Below are 21,012 nucleotides of genomic sequence, written 5' to 3'. Positions count from 1 at the left end.
CCACCCTGGTGGTATAGTCTGTCTCTCGGTCGTCGGCCAATCGATTGAGTTGTCTGTTGAAGGTGTCGTGCGTGTAATCGCTAAACCGGTTTAGCTGCGTGTTACGTTGCGTTTCGCGGTCCAAAGTATTCTGGCCAGATGGAGTGTAGTGACGCTCCGATGAGCTGACCGGGTCTAGGCTGTGTGGAAAAAAATATAATGCATCGGTGCTGTTTGTTCTCTTTTACACCCTTTTAACAGATGCCAATAATGCGTTGACAAGAAACATTGCTATGAATAGTAAATATCGTCAATTTGATCACAAGATTTTATATGACACGCTCAATGACACTACGTTTTTTAACACTGGGAGTAATTAACGAAGGGACTTTATTTCAACAGCAATTCATCTAAACAAATCGAGGAAACAATATTTAGTTTACATATCTGTTATTATAATAAACCTATTAAGTAAACTTCCTATTTATCTTGTTCCTCGTATTGCTGTTTATTACAATACTGTTATGAATAACAATAACAATTGTAATAGAGGTAATTACAATCACCTGTTAGTGCTCAACATTTGCCTAGTTTTCTCCACAGTATCCCATGAATCCTTCCTACTGATGAACGACTTTCCCCCGGGATCGCTCCCTTCAACTGCACCTGTTAGTATTAATAAAAGGAATTATAAAGCAACGGGCATATTTACATAAACATTAAATATAGTTTATATTTTAATCAACAAATTTAACAACATAGTCTATCGCTTACTATTTACGTTAATTTAACTTACTATTTACGAAATAATTTATTAACAAATCCAATAATTAGATATCTATATATATAAAAGAAAGTTGTGTTAGTTACACCATTTATAACTCAAGAACGGCTGAATCGATTTGACTGAAAATTGGTGAGCAGGTAGCTTAGAACCAGGAATAGGACATAGGATAATTTTTACCCCGTTTTCTTTTTTTTTTTTTTTTATTCCGCGCGGACGGAGTCGCGGGAAAATGCTAGTATTGTATAAAAAGATATTGTTTACCTATTTTAGTGCCTAATAAATAAAAGGCATAGTATAACTTCCATACTCACAGATGTCAAATTGTCATAAATAGACTAGCCTGTTGTGGATTTAGTATGAGAATTGTACACTGAGGGACTGCTTATGTGACTATTATATGTCACGGAGTAAATAAATTAAAGATAACTTACTTGGACTGTTGTAACCGCGTACTTTTTCAGTTTCTAAAGACGAAAGCGGGCTTTGATCGAGGTTCTCCTGCGAACCGCTGTACGAACTGTAGATTTTGTAATTGGAACGTTTCTCAATAACACGCTTCGTTGTTGTCACAGGACTGTATCTCTCTGTTGGGCTGCTTACTCTAAAATAAATATTAGGATTTTGTAATTCTTTTTCGTAAGCAAAGAAAACCATAATAAAATAAAATAACTTAGTAAGGATGGATTTTAAAATTAGGTAGGATTTTTTTTTTACATTTACGATTTTGTCTGGCTTAAAATGGTATTTAAATTATAGAATGAAGTAAAGAAAATCCATGATTTTTTTTGTATAATTTGAACGTAAAATATTAATTTGAGTAACCACAACCATTACTGTTATGGTAACCTATAATTAATACAAAGAGTTGTGAATTTTATGTAAAACGGTAAAATGACCGCAACGCAGTCGAATGACTTGCATCACCGACTTCTGTCCGACCAGAAAACAAACAGGCGCGCGGTGTGATATCAACCTTATTTACTTAATTACATTTATTTTTCGATCTATGCTAATTGCTTATTAATTTTCGTAGGATATAATATGTTCATGTCGACTATAAAAACGTGTTTTTCGTATAAGATTAACTGATTTATTTATCCGATGAAAATATTTTAAAAGATCGTTAAATTTACCTATTTAAGCCTAAAACCTAAAAACCTAACTAATAAGAATTTATTTCTTCCTTTATTGAGAATATTTATAACTTCGATTTTATCTACATTACATTCTTATACGTATATTATTTATGTCTATATACATACCTGTTAATTGGACTTGACGTTCTGTTCAGCGGACTGTCCTTTCTCGTGAGCGGGCTCGACGTACGTCCTATGGGGCTCGTTGTTCGATACGGGCTGCCGCCTCTGAACGGGCTGCTAGACCTATTCACATCTAGACGCGTCCCGTTTCCCAAATGCTTCGAAGTTATAGGACTCGCAGTACGATTCCTCGGACTCTCCGATTCATATCTCGTGTAGTCCTTTCTATTTGTTGAAGTGTACGAGTCTATGACGTCGTAGCTCTTCTCCTTGACATCGGAAAATGTTTTGTAATATTCGGAGTCTCGGCCCTCTTCGCGACGGTCTATTGAACTCGTGTTACGTTTTGTATCGTATGTGTTGAATTGATTGAGTGGACTTTCCGAGCGCAGTCGAGTTACTGTGAAGACGACGATAGAAAACTCTTTTATATACATAATAACATTATTTAGAATGCTCGCATATCAAGTGTATCAGCTATTTGAAACGTTCTCAAGAATTCAATTCAATTTGTGAAGTGGTAGATCTTTCACTGCAGCTGGCATTAGTAAATATTTATGTATAAGTATGTGTATTGTACGGCATAGACTTGTTGCCTGCACTTTCATAGAATTCAAATCAATTGTCAACAATGCTATTCTAATAATAATTTATCAATCATGTCTATGGATAAACTAACTTTATTATGATAACATTATGCAATGTACACGCAGACGGATAAGAATAATAGTAGAAAAATATATATAAAAATAGATATATTTTATAAGGTCTGTCTGACTAATAAATTCGATATTAAATCTTGTTATAGATGCAATGAGTATTTAATACCTGGACTGGATATCCTGGCATAGGAGGGGCTGGCGCTGTCACGAGGTTTCTTTGATCGCGAGCCCACTCTGAAGATGTGCGGCGAGCCGTGCACGTCGTACCCATTGAAATAGATGTAAAGCTGGAAAAAAATCATTACCTGTATTAGGAAGTTAATATTCTACCTGAGCTAAGGATAGATTGTGAAGTAACCAATAAAAGTACACTTTTATTTTCCTTTTTCAATTTGCAAAGTTGGGACCATAATATGATCGAACTATTTAATGTTATAGTTACGTTTTTTTAATAAGCCTATCATGTTTAATCATATAATCCTTCTCTATTAATCAATGATCCATGATCTTATTCATGATATATCTAGAAAAAATAATTTCTACCAAATTTGCTTTGAACATGAACTGAGGCAAAAAATAACAGTCACAACTTACATTTCCCTATCACTACTTGATAAGATAGTATTCCTCCAAGACATGGATAAAAACTTACCCGATGTTTACCCGGCGCTTTGGGCATGAATGTGGCGCGGTATTTAGTTTTAGAGAGTTTCTCCAGTGCGCACATGACGCTACGTTTGTCGTGAACAATGTCGAGCTGCAGGTCGCCTTTGACTCCGCATCCGCTCGTATCGAGTTCAAAAGAATGAGGTTTTAGCGGCTCAGCCCCTTCCAGCGCACCGGGGCTCAATCGGACGCCGGCCGGATCAAACACTTCGCAGGTGAACGGTCCGCCCTGGACGACAATAGTTAAATAAAATATAGAGAAGACAATCGACATCATAAAATTACACAGACATAAATGACTGAATAAATATTTACTATTACAAAAATAACAACTAGCAAATAAAATTTAACGGTAATCAGATTTTCTTAATATAATGCACCGGATTGATTTTGTTATTCACTGGCGCGAAACGACACTCGCCAATTCCTACTTTGAGCTAACTTTTTCGGTGTCAATTCTTAGCTATTTGCCTTAAACTACCTTCTGACACGCGAATCACAATTGAACAGCATGTGTGTCTTTAAGTAATTATTATTGGATAATTGCTATTACCTGAATATGTTTGCCCTTGTATGTGATGGCTATAGTCCAAGTGCCAGCTTCGTCTGGCTGGAACGTGGCACTGGAAGCGGTGGTACCGGGCGCGGAGGGCGGCGGGTGGCGGGGCTGCAGGGGCACCGCGCGCCCACTCGGTGAGTGTGCTGTCACGTCGATGTCTTCTCTTCTTGGTGCACCTGCATATTGTATTATCATAGTAAAACGACTAGCTGTGGGTTTCTGAGACCAAAATCCCAGTTTAAAACATATTGTTATCTCTGTTTTGTCAAAGATAATGACAGGGACGATATGTTTTATGCAGAGATTTTGATCTGCGTGAAAGTGACGAGTATGATCACTATATCACTATCACTACTTTACTACTTATTGTTGTATATAATATACATGTTGTGAATTCTGCAATTTACAAAATTAAATTTGAGTTGGTTTCGTGGCACTCACCTGTAGCGCTGACCAGCACTTCGACAATGCTGCCCGCGGCGCAAGGCGCCATGCCAGGCGGCGGTACTGTTACCAATCTTGGTAGCACTCGGAAGAAATATTTTCCGTCCACTCTGAAAATATTAAGACATATTAATGTCTTCAATCATGTTTATTTTTATTTTAAAGTTATTGTTCGGTACCGTGGTTTGTCATCTTCAATGACGAACTACATTTTTGAATTTCGCGGTTTGCCTATACAGGTTTAATGTAGGTAGCTCGAATCATTTTTGTTCTCCCCGCACAAGTGGGTAGATTGAAATCCCTCGCCGCTACGGTCGGGCGCGGGGCGTGCGGGGGCTTGTGCGTGGAAAACAGTGAATCGGCAGAGTTCGAAGAGTCTGCTTCGGGGGTCGAGAGAAGTTGAACGAAAATTGTTACACAACGGATGTGTTGGTTTCCTAGCGTACAGGTGGTCAGTGCCACTTCATCTATGTACAATATTACGACATCCACTGCAACACGTAGTCTAAGGCAGGTTGTGCCACGGGACACGAACCTGTCGTGTACGCCACAGTTACATACGAGTAGTATGTTTTTGGTATTTTTAACCGTTGTTATCTTCACCTCTGTAGCAGGGCATTTCATCCTAATAAAAGACCTATACGTAATGACCTTAATCATTAAGTTTATTTTTATTATTCATTTAGTAAATACAATCAAAATAATTTATTTAGTTTAAAACAGATTGTTAAAATCCTATGGTAGAATTAGTCGTTATTTCGATGTTAATTGCAGTGGATGTTATCAACATGAAAATTGGATGCACTATTTTTACGCATTTAATAGTTCTAGCAAACCCGTTAACAGTATTTATCCAATTTGAGTTCAAACTACCGTATTAGTTGAGTTTATTACTATTTGTATTACATGAACATTGAATTGTAACATTACTTTATTAGTAGTATTTGTAGAATTAATTTACAATTTCATGTACCTAACTTGTTACACATTAACATATCATTAGTCCGAAAAAATCAAAGCGAATATAAACTGGAATATAGATCTAAAATCAATTAACGTTATTTCACTAGTTAGTAGCCCTCGTAACTTTTTACGAGCCCTCAACTGTGTAAAGAGCACTTTAATATTTTTGATGAGAAGCTGATATATAATTTTTTTGTATCCCCTTAATATGAATGCACCGTAGAACTACATCGCATTTAAATATAATATTTACTTTAAATGAAGTCAATACTAGATCAACACTAGCATGTTTTTAGTTTTGGTCATGTTTGTTTAAAATTTAACACGCAAAATGCACACACACAAACACTTACATTTTTGAAAATGCGTTATGATCCATCAGACAATTAATGTCGATAATATTGCGTAGGGTTATTTCTAGTTCAGATATCTTAGACTGTATCTAAAGTGTACCAAAAAATTGTTAGGATTTAAAACTATGTTTGTATTCTTTTCCCACCTGATATCGTCAACAGTGAGAACTATCTCATGCATGCCAGCGTGTTCGGGCACGAACTCGCCGGCCCCTCTCGAGTCCAACTTCAGTCTTGACTCTTTTTCCAATGGATTTACAATCGACACTCTTACATCGGAGATCGACAGTTCATTTGATATGCTCTCTACTTTAATGTATGTCTGAAAATATAAATATCAGATTAAATTTTGTTTAATGCAAATGATACAAGTTGATTTTTGCCAAAATAGTGAACACCAAGTGTAAAGACATGGGACATAAAAGAAAATAGACGAATTGTTCTCACCGGCTCTCCAACTCTGCCAGAGGTAGAGTCAAGTGCGACGCGCAGCATGTCGTGTACCGGTGGCCGCGGCGGCACGTTACGGAACTGAGACACCCACGCCATTACGCCCAGGTGCTCCATATCGTTCTGGCTCATGTCCCGCGCGGACAGTACCGGTTGCACTCCTGGATAAAGATCAAAAACTGGATTGTAGTGGAACTGAAGACTGTATTATCTCTTTTTTACTTATTTATACTTTTAATATGCTCTAGTCTCTAAAAAATTTTCACGTCTTTTTTACTTATTTTACTCTAACTTCTAAAACATATTCTTAACTATGCTTAGAATTTTTTGAATCAAGTCTAGTACTTATGGTAGAAAACATTTTAAACAAATAATAGCTAGAACACCTGAAGGATATAAGATTTGTTATAAAGAAAATGTTATCGTCGGCATAATACTAACCAATTTTCTTAGCTGCATCTATAGCTTGTTGATTGTTCTCCTCCCACTTGGCGGGATCTCGACGCAGTCTACTAGGCGGCGGTGCCGGGCCTCCCATGGTGCGCACCAGCTCGTTAGCCACCCGCCCGTCGTTCCAGTCAGTCTGTCCACATAATACACTTAGAATTATTATAAGGCATGCGTGTTACTGTGAAAAATTATATGTAAAATGTTAGAGTATTTTTTTTTTCAGATTTAATTTGTTAACGGAAAAATATTTTCCTCTTTGTTAATACGCCTATGAATTATGGTTATTTGTGAACTTGTGCGTTCTTTGTTTGTACTTGAGATTTATAAAGAATGAGAAGTGTTTGAGTGGTCTCTGCAGCAACACTTAATCTTCTAATGGCTTGCGCAAAACTTGTTCAGTGACTTCTCCTACTTACTAGTGAAAAAAATATGCCTCAACGATAATCTTTACTTTCATTTATTTATTAAATGTACTCTCGCAACTCGTAACCTAAATTTAAAATAAACAATTATTTTATAATAGGAGATGTAAATGAGAAACTTCACGGTAGAGATGATTTACAACTTATTCAAAATTATGGTAAATTCCACAGTAAGCAGCTAGTGACTACAATATACAGATAATGTTGCACGTTTTTATCAATAACTTACCGATTCCCACCAACTACATTTGTAGTCTAAAGTTCAATAATTTATTAGATAAGGTTCTAAAAACATTCAAACATCTTACCGTGAAATTAGTAACTCCTCTCTCCAGTTTAGAATTGACCCAATCCAGCGTAGCTCGAAAGCCAGGGGAGTCGGGCTTCATGAAGTAAGATAGATATGTCATGCCTGACAGTTCGTCTAGCCACGGCGATGCTAGATACTCAGGCTCTAACACCATTGGTACTTCGAACTCGCGATACGCTAACTTCATGGCCCGACGACAATTCTCTATCGCTTCATGACGGTCTGTGGATATTAAAGAAGACAAAGTTATTTGATGAGATTATCTTTTTCTATGAGATTTGATTCTATTTTATCCCGTGTTTATATTTAAGGTTCTGGAATCGGCCTCTATGATGATTTTAAACTGTTTTTTTATTTTATAAACCAAACCTGTTTTTACTTTTTCTGCCTCAATCAAATCTTTAGCTGGGTTTTGGTTTTTAATTGAATTTACTACATTACTGTTTTAGCTCCCTAATATATGTTACATTATCAATTTAATTGTAAAGACATTTTATTGCCATTAGAAGTCACTTTTAAATTACATATGCAATCAAATAACATATTCTACTAAGCCGATTAGTAACCATCGTATTACACTTGATTTCCTTACTGTAAAATATAAAAAAAAGTCGTTTAATAAATAAAATTAGAGTATTCAAAGATTAATTTAAAATACACCCTAACCTTAATAAATAATTCATATCATCCAAATAACATGTAAATTCGTATACATCGATACTGAAAGTGTAATCTGCTCTAAAATTGACAGCAAAAACAATTACGTACTACGACCGGTATTTAATTAAGTTGATTAATTCAATTTCATTAATATTTCAATCAATGTTCCCGATCACCAACTTGTCAAATATTTGTGGAGCGTTGCAAACATATAAATTAGGTAGTTAGTTTGTTTAAAGCTTATACTAACTCAGTTCTCGCCAATGTGGGAATACGCCCGGCTTGCAATAGTCAAGAAGAGCCGATAGCAGAACCCCGCTATTCCAATCCGTCGTCAAATTGCTGACTCGACACTCGGGCAAAGCTGCTTGCAGCCACGATAACATCAGTTTCCTGTAAACAAACATCGTGAGCACAACCGAAACATGACTGATCACAAGTTTTCAACAACTGTACACCGTATATCAATGGCGTAGAGTGTAATTTCACTCGTATCAATTGCACCATATTCGTGGGTTAAGTTACGAAATAGTTCCTCGAGAGATACGTCACTAGCGATTTAAACGAAATCGAAGAGATGTTTGTTTAGCGTCTACAAAATTTGTAATATGACTATGTAAATTTGAAGATTTCGCAACGCGATATAGCACATGTTAGTACAAATATTTAGCTGTGAATGTGAAATCTCTAAACGTTAACTATAGAAGAGATTCAAAAGATTTCTTTCCTTCTTTTTTGTAATGTTTTTTTCTATTCTTTTGTTATTTTTTTTAATTTCGCTCTTATTTACAATAAAGCATTATTGTTTAAGTTAGATGGTTTAAGTCGATTTGATACAAACGTCGATTTTAAAAATTTACTTTTTATGTTGAAGTAATTTATGATATATTCGTGCACAGCCAGTAGATAATTTAGATTTATGAGGACAGGCTTTAAAAATCGAACGCGTAAAAATTTTATGGCAGGAAAATACGATACATAAATTTATCAGTACAACAAATGATACGAGAAACCCATACGAGGGTTGCGGTCATTGCGAACCCTTGTTATATCAATCAATATTGTAATAGGTCTCTATGTTTAACTTTTATTGACATAGTTAGTTGGATAAAACTTGATTGATAGTTGTAAAAAAAACTTTAAATAGGTCATATTTTCATAAAATATTTTTTGTTTGTTTATGTAAGGATTAACATTAATTTTGTTGATTGTTGTGTAGCTTTGTAGGGTTTATATTATGGAATTTATATAATTTTGTTAGACGATTACTTTTAAAATAAAAAGCCGCGTTTTTGTTTATATTTTTATGTTTAATTTAATGAGCTTAATTACAATAATTATTTGCCAATATTCTTTTTAAATTTACGCATGGCTCTTATAATGTATGCCTCCAGTGCTCGCTGAAACGCGTTGTTTTTTTCTAATTTCCGATACATTAGTATGAAAGCTCTGAAAATTAGATATAATTACTTAGATATTTAAGTAAAACTGAAGTAAATCATTTTTATTACTCCGATGTAATCGCCGAAAACAATTTTATATTTTCATCTAGGATTAAGGGATTTATAGCTACGAATACGTACATAATATTAATTCCCATGAGGGCAGAACAGTGGGGCAGAGCAGAAAAACAGCGCAGTACTACTATTATTTGTACGCACACGTGGAGATAAAACAGTTTTGTTTTGCTAGTAAGTGTGCGTTGAAACAGTAAGTGTACTGCACTGTCTCTCTACTAAACCTACGTAAAAAAACCGGCCAAATATGACTGTGAAAGTAAAATCGCTAGTGTGTTATAGGGAGATGTATCGCAATGGTCCGTCGCGACATCGCATCAGACACGGTAGGTACGCTCACGCCGTCGCGCTAATTGCTCAAATACCGTCCGAGACGTAGACCTAAATGGCGATGTTTACAAATAAAACTGGTGTTACAACACGCCTGCCTTTAAAAGGTATACGAGACATTCATAGGATATCTGACCTAATTATGACTGTACTAATGTGATTGATAAATTTGGATGAACTTTCGTTTTATCTAAATTTGATTTAATTATTATTCACCGTGTTTGTTTTATATAACAACATCACTACATTTTTATCAACTAAATAAAAGGTCTTATTATGAGATATTTCATTATATCCATACAGAGGATAACTACGAATATAGTTTGTAAGGATACATTGCTATAATAAGACCATTGAGAAGTATATGCGGACCGGTTATTTGTTAAACCCCTATCATCGTTAACAATCTTACTAATATTATAAATGCGAATATTTAGATGCATGGATATTTGTTTGAAGGTATCTCCGGAACAGCTGAACAGATCTTGATGAAATTTAGCACAGATGTCTCGAACAACATATAGGCTACTTATTACGTTTTTTTTTTGTTTCCGCGCGGATGAAAGCTAGTTAAATATAAAAGTGTATCTTACCTCGGTGGGAATTTGCTTCTACCAATTTGATAGCGTACTATAAGAGACCATATTAATCCTAATATTAACTTCAGATTTCCATTGACGATGTCGACATTACCTGGAAAATAACACACACATAAAACAATAAAGTATAAAATTGGTATATTCCGGACATTGTTGGATTAAAAGAAACTAATTAAATTATCTTTGTACACGTTTCTTTAATGTTCTACTTCTCGTAATAAATCTAATGGATTGATTAACTATACTGGTTATTTGGTTACTCAAAGCATAAGGAAATACACAACATTAATTAAATAATCTGATGGATTTATAAATAACTAATAGCAAAAATAATTAATAAAATGTAAGCAAAAACGTTTCTTAAAAGTTCTTCTTTATAATGATGTCCCGGGGGTAAATAGTGCAAAAGTTTGTAGAAATACGCAAGGTAATCCAATAGAGTTAAAATATGAGTTAAAAAAACATGTTAAAAGTTTATCTTTTAGCAAGAAAAGCTGCAATGGATCTTTTTAAACAAGTATGACGTGAGCAGTGCGCAGCCCGCGGCGCGTGTGACCGACAAAATGAATTAAACGTGTAAAACTGCAAGCTTGGAACACACATAATAAATAACAACGTAGAGTAAATCTTTAAAGCAAGTACTATTTTTAGTATACAAGTTAATGACTTACATTAAGACTTCTTTGTTAATGAAGATTTCAACTTTTAAATCATTTTTTTTTTATTTTAAGTCTTGAAAAAATAGGTTGCGGGATAATTTTTTTGAGAAAAAAAAATTGTAACACATTACTATGCATGGAGCAGTTGAAATAAAAATCTTAATAAAATCATGAACAATGTCTTTAGCAACAAATGTGTGTAACTGTTCTTAATAACCTGTATGAGTAATTTAGCCGGCGCGTTTGTATGCGCCTTTGTTAACATATTCCCATGACCAATTGCCACGTATGTTAGTAATCTTTAGTATTAGTAATCTCACCAATATTGACTAGCTTGACGCCGTCGTCTTCAATTGCTTGCAAAGCAGTTGTGACGTTCTCCAACCGGTGGTGTTGGTTGTTGGGATTCTTGCTCCACCCTTTCAGTCGCCTGCCTTGTAGTGCTTCCACAAGTGCACATAGAATAGTGCCATCTCGAAGGTCTTCTACTAAATCCACTACCTGCGATCATAGAATTATGACGGTTTCTTTACATAAGAGAATTTTTGCACACGTTTGGATTTACATTTTTCGAGTTTCCATGACTTAATTTATTTTAATTTTGTTTACCTTTATATTCACCGGTTTCAATGTTTCGTTTACCCAATTTCTAAACGTATTAGCTTGTATTTCCACCCAAAGGTCTTCATGGCCCTTGATGGCCATCCCTTTAGCGGCGGTGCCTTCAGGACTGCGCGCGGCTAGGCCCGCTTGGGTGATGCGACCCGCGGAACCTTCAGCCGAATGCGCCCGCACACCCTGGTGCGTCACACGCAGTCCTTCCATCTTGTGTATCGTTAGCAAAACGCACAATTTAATAAGTTAGTTTTTCCTTCTATTTCTCGTACGTCAAGTTTCAACGTCATCTGTAAACAAGTTTTTATTTTTATTCCTTTAATTTTTATCAAATGTTTACTATTTAAATTATATCTTTCGTTATAACAACTTTTAAACGTGAATTCTGGGTTCAATGTTTCTAATGAATTCTACACCAAGTTATATACTGTAATACAGGTGACCAGTCAAGCCAATGTTTGTTTCGTACGTGTTAAATGTAGTTAAAAGTTCTGTAAGTTATACTCACAAATTAAAGAAAAAAAATGTACAGATAACATAAAATATTCCAGAAATATTTATAACAGTTGTTCTTTTGAGCCATCCGAAGCGTTAGTAATTCGAAACTGGGATACACTTAAGTATCGAAGGATCTTAGCTCTTAGTGTATTAAACAGATTGATGACGTATTGTCACTTAACTCGTGATTTATGATATACTTTACGAAACCTTTTTTTAGAGCACTTCGCGAACGTTTTAAAATGTATAAACCTCTCGCTCGATGCGAGAAAATTACACTGGCATGATTGAAATATGGTGACTCGTTAAAAAATTATTAAAAACTCATTAGGGCAAACGAGAAATCAATCATTGACAATAAATAATGTTAATATTTATAAACTAGAGCAGATAAAAAACACTTGTAACTACTGCAATTATTACATATTTAAATCTTTGTGCAAAAACACTTATGTATTAGGTTATACTTTCATTAATTACATACAATATCTTCCATATAACGGAGTAACTAACATGCTACTTAGGTACTGTCGAATACATTGCTCAGCAGAATATAATTAAGTTATGCATTCTTTTTCTTATTTAAAATTTCTAATTTTAAAAATAATGTAATTCAAAAATTTGTAAACAAAAGTAAACAAACGTTTTCTCATTAAGTAAAAGTACGTCTATAATTTACTACGTTATAAAGATATCAACGAGCTGTCATCTTCCTGATAAGTTTCATATGTTTGTTACATGGTAACCAATTGTTACTATGTTAGAGAGCAGAATTTTATTTTGCACAATTCTCACCTCCACTTTATACATGATGTATAAAATATAATACATATGTAATACTCGTTGGTAACTGTTATTTTTTTATGTCATGCTTTGGTATGTCGGTAATACACTAGATCGTGATAAAATATTTCACACTTATTGCTTCAACCTTAAAATGCTAGATTTTTTGTCTTTCCTCAACCACATATTGTAATATTGTGATAATTTATGTAAATCTCAAAGGCATTTGTATTATTAATTCAGAATGTCTTTAACAATTCGTATTAGAATTTTAACTTGTAAAAAATCTTAATAAAAATCAATGTGGGTATGATGGTGTCCAATACCGCTGATCTGTCTAATGAATTTTGAAATTGATTGAATAACCTCAGTGAGCATAGTTTTCATAAGAATATGTTATTCGTACTTAATATTATTTTGATACCACAAAACAAAACTAAAATTTTGATATTAAGTAAATTTTATTACCGCATTGCACATTAATATAGACTGTTCAGGAACTGATAAATAAATATTAAAGTAAATAAACTGTTTTGGCCTTAAACCTCTGTCCGCGCGGAATTTTAAAAAAACTTACTAAGTAGTCTGTGATGTGTTCTTCTAGACTATGTCCTACATCTATGCCAAATTTCATCTTAATCCATCTATTCATGTAAACTTTCGCATTTAGAATATTAGTAACATAAAATACGATATTCATATCATTGACTAGTCAACATGTAACATAACAATCGGAATGATATTTATCAGAATATCCGTGTGGGTCGTATATTCGAATTAGAACGACAATAAACATTAATAATTTAATATAGAATTATAGAGAAGTGCCTGTGGGCAGATCGATCACTACCGCGCCGCTGAAGCGATAAACCGTCACTTCTATTTTAGTCAGTCATGATCAAGACTTATGTCACTGTAGTACCTCCAGTAATGATTTAGCGTTTGTCTTTACCACATTTTGCATAAGTATGCGAGAATAGTGGTACTAAAGATCCGCTGTCATCTTAGAAACGGAATGATTCATTTCTTTGGAATCTGTTGTGCTTGTACTTAGTGTGTTACGGTGTCCCTGTGTTTTACCATATTTGCACATCGTGCGCTGCGTTTCATCTCAATCTACATACGGAAACTGTTTTAATGTGCGTATGCAAATGACTGTTATGATAGGCTTGTTTTGTTATGCATAAGTATTATTACAATTAGTAGCACACACGTTCCCTTATATATATTTTCATTACAGGTATATTTTTTTATTTTATATTATAAAGGTGACAAATGAGCAAGCGGCCACCTGAGTTCGTCGGAATAGCGAAGCGGCCGCTGCCCATAGACATCCGCTGATATTTCTCCTTCCCATGCGTCCTCTCCTCCGTCAAATCTACTTCCCCTTCCCATCCTTTCCTTGTGTCAAAAGAGCAGGAAGGAAAAAAGGACTAAAATTAGACCTCGAACTCGCATACTCATCTGACCAAAACGCGGAATTGCTTCCACTTCACGTCTGTCTTTTGTGTGGCCATAGTATTACACCGAGCGAGCCGAGGCATTCGTGCAACCGGTGTTGTTGTTGCTGGCGTCTACCACTGGTTATAATTAGTTTAAATTATTTGCTAAGAATTTAGGGATATTAAGATTAATATTGGACTTAAAAGCAGATTGAAATGTGAAAATTTATGTTCTTACTTCTATCATTATTAATTTTTTTTTAATGAAATTTTTAATTTAAAACCAGACTTGTGATAAAAACAAAATAAATCCGGATCTTTTTCTGGCGCAAATGTAATCGGTTACAAAATTATTATGTAATGTTCTTATTTATCTCTTACTTTAAAAAATCGCAACGATTTAACGTAACCCAATTTTATGTTTTTGATTTTTTTTAATGAAATGTTTTTGAGTTTTAAATTATTTATTAGACATTATAATTTGTATTGACGAAGACGCGCCATTAATCCAAATTTCTTTTCAGTATTCTTTAAAATGAATAGCAAAATCATTGTTCAAAAATTTCACACAAGATCGAATAAGTGATAATATGCAAATCGTTATAATTCTTATAACTAACTATGAGAGAAACTTGTACAAAATGATTCATGCAATTTTAAGACAATTTTGTATTAACAATGATTACTAATGAAAAAATATAAAATAATAGATGAAATAATTGCCCTACAAAAATTAGTTCTAATAATTTTTTTGTAAAAATGTTCTCGTAAAGGTTTGGTAACCAAATTATTTTAAACTTAAAGAAAAACACTCGTTTTCTTGACTAATTCAACTCACAGCTTCAACCAGAATCATTGCATAACATAATCTGATTCTGTTTAACTGTAAATGAATTCTCATACTTTAGTTATTAGACTTATATAAATTACTAGCTGTCGCCCACGACTCCGTCCGCGCGCAATTAAAAAACTTTCAAAAGAGGTATGAAAAATATGCTCACAAAATTTCATGCGAATCGGTCAAGCCGTTTCGGAGGAGTTTAACCACAAACACCGCGACACGAGAATTTTATATATAAGATATTAAATTATAAAGCATATTTGAAAACATGTAATTTACTTAAGTGTGACTGCTTGTTGTGTTGAGTCATAAGCATATTTTAGTTTTTCTAACGAAAAAAGATGACTCCTAAGATAATGTTCTCATATATTTTTTTGTACAGTTGGTTTGTCAATTCAACCGAATACTTAGATAATAAATCCATTTTATGCTCTATAAATTTACCACCTAATCCTTATACCGCCAAATACGAATACTATATGTTATTATAAAAACTGAAAGAAAGACATCTACTGAATTGAAGTTCTGAAGTTTAAAGGATTTCTTTTTCATACTAGACATTCGTAATAATATCGTAGTTAGTTTAAAAATAAAATTAATCGTTTAACCAATTTCTAGGTACGAAGTTGTTATCAGAATTAAAGGTTATCTTTAATTAAAAATGGCAAGGATATTCGAAATCTTTTATATACAGAGGGCCTAACACGAATTTTTGCGTTGCGCGCCATACTAATCATATGGACAAAATATATAATTTGTATGAGATTTGTTGGTGTACCTTCGCCCGGTAGGGGCGCTGCACAAATTTCAATACAAATTTTGTGGGTGACGTAAAGAAGGCGCGGTTCATAATTATAAATCAAGCAATTATTGTGTGTTAATTAATCTCATTAGGAGTTGCATTTTTAAATGTAGAATTTTTTTTTTTTCAATCGACATGCAATCTTTTGTGCAGTGAGGCGATTAGATTTCTTGCTCTTGAGTGAAATCCGTAACTACTTCAGCGCACATACCAGAAGAAGTGTTAACACTGAATATGTGTTACTAATGTTATTTAGTTATTTTACGTTGCAGTGAAAACTCGTTGGCTGTATTACGGCTAAAAAGGATTTACTCTAGCAACTCCTCCGTAATCCAGCTCTTTTAAACTATTGCAAATTGTTTAAAGTTAATCATTATCACAATATGTTTAACATTAGATTATTATAACTAAACAAAAAAAAATACGTAATTTATGCGAGGACAGTGTCGATTACACGGTACGTATTGCAAACACATCGACATAATGACATGTCAGCTAAGTACAGACTTGTGTGTTGGCGGTGTTAATTATGATGCCTACGTCTTAATGTTGTCGGTTTAATGATAATATTTAAGTCGGAGGGGACATTACAAGGCCGCAGCTAATACGCTGCGCTTCAAAGGTAAAAGGAAGGAAGTACTGCACTAGTGCATTGGACATTAAACGCTTACTAACAATAGTTGTGCGACTGTGAATTAAATACTTTGTGTACATTTTGATATACTAAAGATGGTATAGAGAAACAAACAATTGCACGTCAATTTCATATAATGAACGTTAATATTCTTTCGTTAAAAACTCATGGTTATTTAAAAGTATTAATAAAATAAAAAAAATGTTCAACAATAAAAAAAATCTCATTTGTATCTAACTCATATAGAGTGGCCAGTGTGTATAAAAACTTACGGAAAATTTACTAGCTATAAAAACTGCTTCGTTCGAACTCCACCGACTTGGGAGGCGTTAGTTAAGTTAAAGTTTACTCATTAGAGAAACGCTGTTGCTGCAGGTTTTTTCAGTCATTTAACTTGTGTCCTTAACAATAACGAAATTATTATGTTAGAAATTAAATTAGGTTAAATAAAGTTCAAAGGAAATCCAATTTCTCTGTCTACCACTCTGGTTTATGGGCGTGAGTTGTGTTTGTGTTAAATAATATTTGCTATTGCTAAAGATGCGGAACATGGACTTAGAAGAGGTAACGTTATTTTGCGGTTGAAGCACGACTGCAGCATTAGTGGTGATTCCTCGACATCTTTGTTTATTTAAAACAAAGATGTTTGAATTCTAATTCATAGTCGACTAATTTCAAGATTTCTCTCTTCAAACAACCACTACATTAAATTTTCGTTTACATTGATATTTGACATTGAAATCTTGTTCCCATTTGATAATCCCTCTTTAAATATAAGGGTTGAATTTTTATACTCCCTCTCGAATGCAAGCAAGGCGTGTGAGAAAAATGTTTTTCATATTTGCAATTTTTTCCCTCCCTTCATTTGCCTTCACAACTTTGCCTAATAAATGTAAAGATGTTTGTATATCATTATCACGTGAGTTTTGTATGATAAAAGCTTAGTTAAAGTTTAGAAATTTAGAAGTCGACCACTCAAGTTCTAATGATTTAACGTTATTTGTACACATATATACCTAAAGGTATAGTCGACTTCCTTATTTTTATCATAACAAACGAGCATGTTCGCTTAATATTAACTTAGTTTACGATTTTTTTATTGAACAAAATATTAATACTATTTTGTACAAACTAATACGTGAAAATAAAGTTGAATTGATGCACAATTTATTGTATAATATTATTTTTAACGAGCGACTGCCTAACGATGTGCTTCGTGCTTCGCTGCCTCCAATAATGTGTGAAACCATCGACGTAGAAAGATCTGTTCTGTACGTACGAGTACACGTTTGTATCGCTCACATTTTTTTAAACGGCCATACCTTGTCACGAAAGTTTATATTATAGAATAGTTGAACCCTGTTTAAAAGTTAAGTACAAACCTCTGGCTTTTTAAAAAAGTTTTTGTTTTTATGCCGTTGCTAAAAGTAAGTTCATAATTAAGCTAAAGTAAACCTTATTTCTGTCGATGGCATGATTTTTAACATTGTCTTGTCATCAGACAAGTCTTGTTCCAACATCAGTTGGAAAAGGTATCAAAAAAGTTACAAGATCACAATTATTTCCAACTAAGTTATTACTATTACAAAAGCCTTGTTTGGTTATTACGACAAATTTATCAATACACATTACGAAATAAGACGTTTCTTTCCGGATTTGATTTTTCTTCATAATAAGCGCTCAACCCCTTTTCGCAGAAGGTAGAAAGTTCAAGCCCTTGATCCCTTTTAGCGTAAACAAAAGCAATGAGAAGCTATTTACATTCCACTTGACATATTTTTTTCTTTTCTACACACAGCGGGGAACCGGTTTTCCACATTCGCTTGCATGTTTTTCGGCCACAAAGTAACACGCATAAGTAAAATTATATTAAAACGCATTTGTTGGCCAACAAATTATACGTAGCAAAAATAAAATATATAAATGACGTAAGTTGGTAAACATTTGACCAGTTTAAAAAGTGTTTTTTTTTTAAATCAGCCTGTATATACACACATCTTGATATATAGGTAACTAATGCTTGCTTCATTGTCATTGATGATTTATTTAATGGGAAAACCTTCATGTTTCCTCATTGTTAGTGCAACCTTACGACACGTGTTCCGTAGGCGGTGCTCGATCGTAACACACGATGATGTCATTAACGAAACACCTTAATCTTTGTCATCCCATCACTACATCTCGAAGTTGTTATGTTTTATAAACTGCAATAACATGTCGATCTACAAAAGTTTAATTACGCAACATCACCGGCCGCACTCTATCATAGTAGCGGTAGCGTCATACATAAGTTTTACAATACACCTGTTTCTCACGGTGTTATCAACTCAACCTATAATCCGTATTAGGCCGTCTGTTAAGAAATGGTCATTACATCGATAAGCGTTATGACTTAGCCGCACCGACTTGCAAATGCCCTTGCATTGCGCTCATACTAAAATCGGTCTTTAATTTTCACTGGTTACCTTTATTCACATATGTTAATTCAACGATCACCAATGTTTGTTTAGTCACTTTGTTACTTTGTCACTAATACTGCACGATGTTTTTTGTATTTATTCCGCGATCGTGTTGATCGCAGGCGTATTGTCGCTTGCGTGCGCGGTCGAGGCACTAACGTGAGGCACGATGGAGGCAGGTTGCGCGGGAGTGTCCCTCTCCCCCCCGCGTCGCGCTCTCCCGCGGCAAGGCTGCCCCGCCGTCGCAATAGCATTCCATCTGTGACGACAATGTGCCCATTTATGTCTTTGGACATGGTTGCCGACCATGCCGAGTACCGACCATATGGTGTCAGACGCGGTGTCATTACGGTTTTTCAGTGGAACAAAATATAATAGTTGTTAAATTACACTTATCCTAAGGAACGCATGGGTTATTCGCTTAATGGTTTATGGTTCTTAGCTGCACAACAAATTGTATGAAGTAATCTTCTACACTTAGTATATGTACATATATAAATAGGCGATATCAACGCAGCTGAAACATAACATTTTGTATTCGACTCTAGCCGACCATTTTACCACATCTTAACTACTATCAAAAATCTTAGCAACTCATAATCGTGTCTCTAACCGCGAAATTGTACGATTGTCGCTTGATTTCACATTCAACAAGCAAAAAAAATATAGTTAGTCAATATTTACTACAAGGATCTTGAGACAATTTTTGCTATTTTGACCTACATTTTAATACTAAATTTACGAATGTTTTAAGTATTTGTAACAACTAGCAATTCTGTAGTGTACGTATTATTTTTAATTTATTATGAACACAACGGGTACTCGTTGTGTGCCTTAGGGAGTGAAAATGTTTAGGTAATTTATGTGGGAATAAATTATGAATGCGAGACCTCCGCGACGCCATTGCGAGTGCGTGCTATGTACGGAAGAGTTTAATTGGATTCAAGGGTTGCGGTTAACAGGAGTATGGGTCAGGTCGAGCGAGGATCTCTGTTGAAATGTCGGTCGACTTTAATTCTTTCCAAACACGTGTTAGAACACTATCTTTCGGAATAGTATGGAATAGTTAGGTGACCACATGTAAATTCTTATAGCGAAATTTTTATTTTTAATACTTAATTACAATTAAAAATAAAGCTCCAACGTGTGAGAAACGGAAAAAATACAATCCTGAAACAATCCGTTTAGTACTATTTTATAAAAAATAATGTTGAAGATAAAAAAAATCTTGAAGCCTAGAAATTTTAATATTTGACAAAGGAATTAAAAATTAAAAAAAATTAATAAGTAGCATATGTATTCTTCCGGACTATCTATATCTCAATTTATGCCAAATTTTATCATGATCCTCTTAATCCGTTCTGGAGAAACCTAGTATCAAGCATTCATTTATCCATCCATTAAAAACCGCATTTATAATAATAGTAAAAAGTAAGAACTATTTATTAATAATGAAAACAAAAGAATATATTACATTACTTACGGTTTATATTGGAATGTATTTGTAGGTAACCTTTTTGTGTCCCTGTAGAGACCGGAAGCGGACAGTATGTGTACGCGGGCAGCGGATGATTTTGAGCAAAGGGTTGGCCGGGCGGTTCTAACTCGTGAATAAATTTGAATGCTTGAGCAGAGACCATGACGACATTTGGCCTGTAGGTCGCAGGTCGCAGGTGCCTTCAACTGTTACTTTCCATAAAATCTTATACAATGTAACATAATTTCTTTTTATTTATCTTGAAGTGTTCCTACTTACTCATATCAAGATTTGGTGATGGTTACAAGACCTATTCTCCGATATTTATATTATGTGAAAATGTCCATATGCACAGGTGGGCACAGTTAATCGGAAAGTTAACTTCGTTAATC

General features: G+C 34.3%; 1 protein-coding gene across 1 annotated transcript in view; it reads right to left on the bottom strand.

The window, feature by feature from the left end:
* LOC106712396 (filamin-C) overlaps nt 1-19,319 on the bottom strand; it is a 54,636-nt gene extending 35,317 nt beyond the window's left edge. The window contains exons 1-17 of the mRNA XM_014504945.2: nt 19,150-19,319; nt 11,679-11,974; nt 11,390-11,570; nt 10,405-10,504; nt 8,215-8,357; nt 7,303-7,526; nt 6,564-6,705; nt 6,120-6,283; nt 5,819-5,994; nt 4,354-4,466; nt 3,907-4,088; nt 3,340-3,582; nt 2,854-2,974; nt 2,029-2,425; nt 1,198-1,367; nt 546-645; nt 5-179 (exon numbers count right to left, since the gene is read on the bottom strand). Coding sequence (XP_014360431.2) covers nt 5-179; nt 546-645; nt 1,198-1,367; nt 2,029-2,425; nt 2,854-2,974; nt 3,340-3,582; nt 3,907-4,088; nt 4,354-4,466; nt 5,819-5,994; nt 6,120-6,283; nt 6,564-6,705; nt 7,303-7,526; nt 8,215-8,357; nt 10,405-10,504; nt 11,390-11,570; nt 11,679-11,894 — 2,847 coding nt within the window. The 5' untranslated portion in view covers nt 11,895-11,974; nt 19,150-19,319. The remainder of the gene's footprint in view (nt 1-4; nt 180-545; nt 646-1,197; nt 1,368-2,028; nt 2,426-2,853; nt 2,975-3,339; nt 3,583-3,906; nt 4,089-4,353; nt 4,467-5,818; nt 5,995-6,119; nt 6,284-6,563; nt 6,706-7,302; nt 7,527-8,214; nt 8,358-10,404; nt 10,505-11,389; nt 11,571-11,678; nt 11,975-19,149) is intronic.
* Nucleotides 19,320-21,012: the final 1,693 nt, after the last annotated feature.

Source organism: Papilio machaon, chromosome 3 (assembly GCF_912999745.1).
Source record: "Papilio machaon chromosome 3, ilPapMach1.1, whole genome shotgun sequence".
NCBI lineage: Eukaryota > Metazoa > Arthropoda > Insecta > Lepidoptera > Papilionidae > Papilio > Papilio machaon.
The sequence above is the reverse complement of the archived record's forward strand: the minus strand, read 5'-3'. Positions and strand labels throughout refer to the sequence as shown.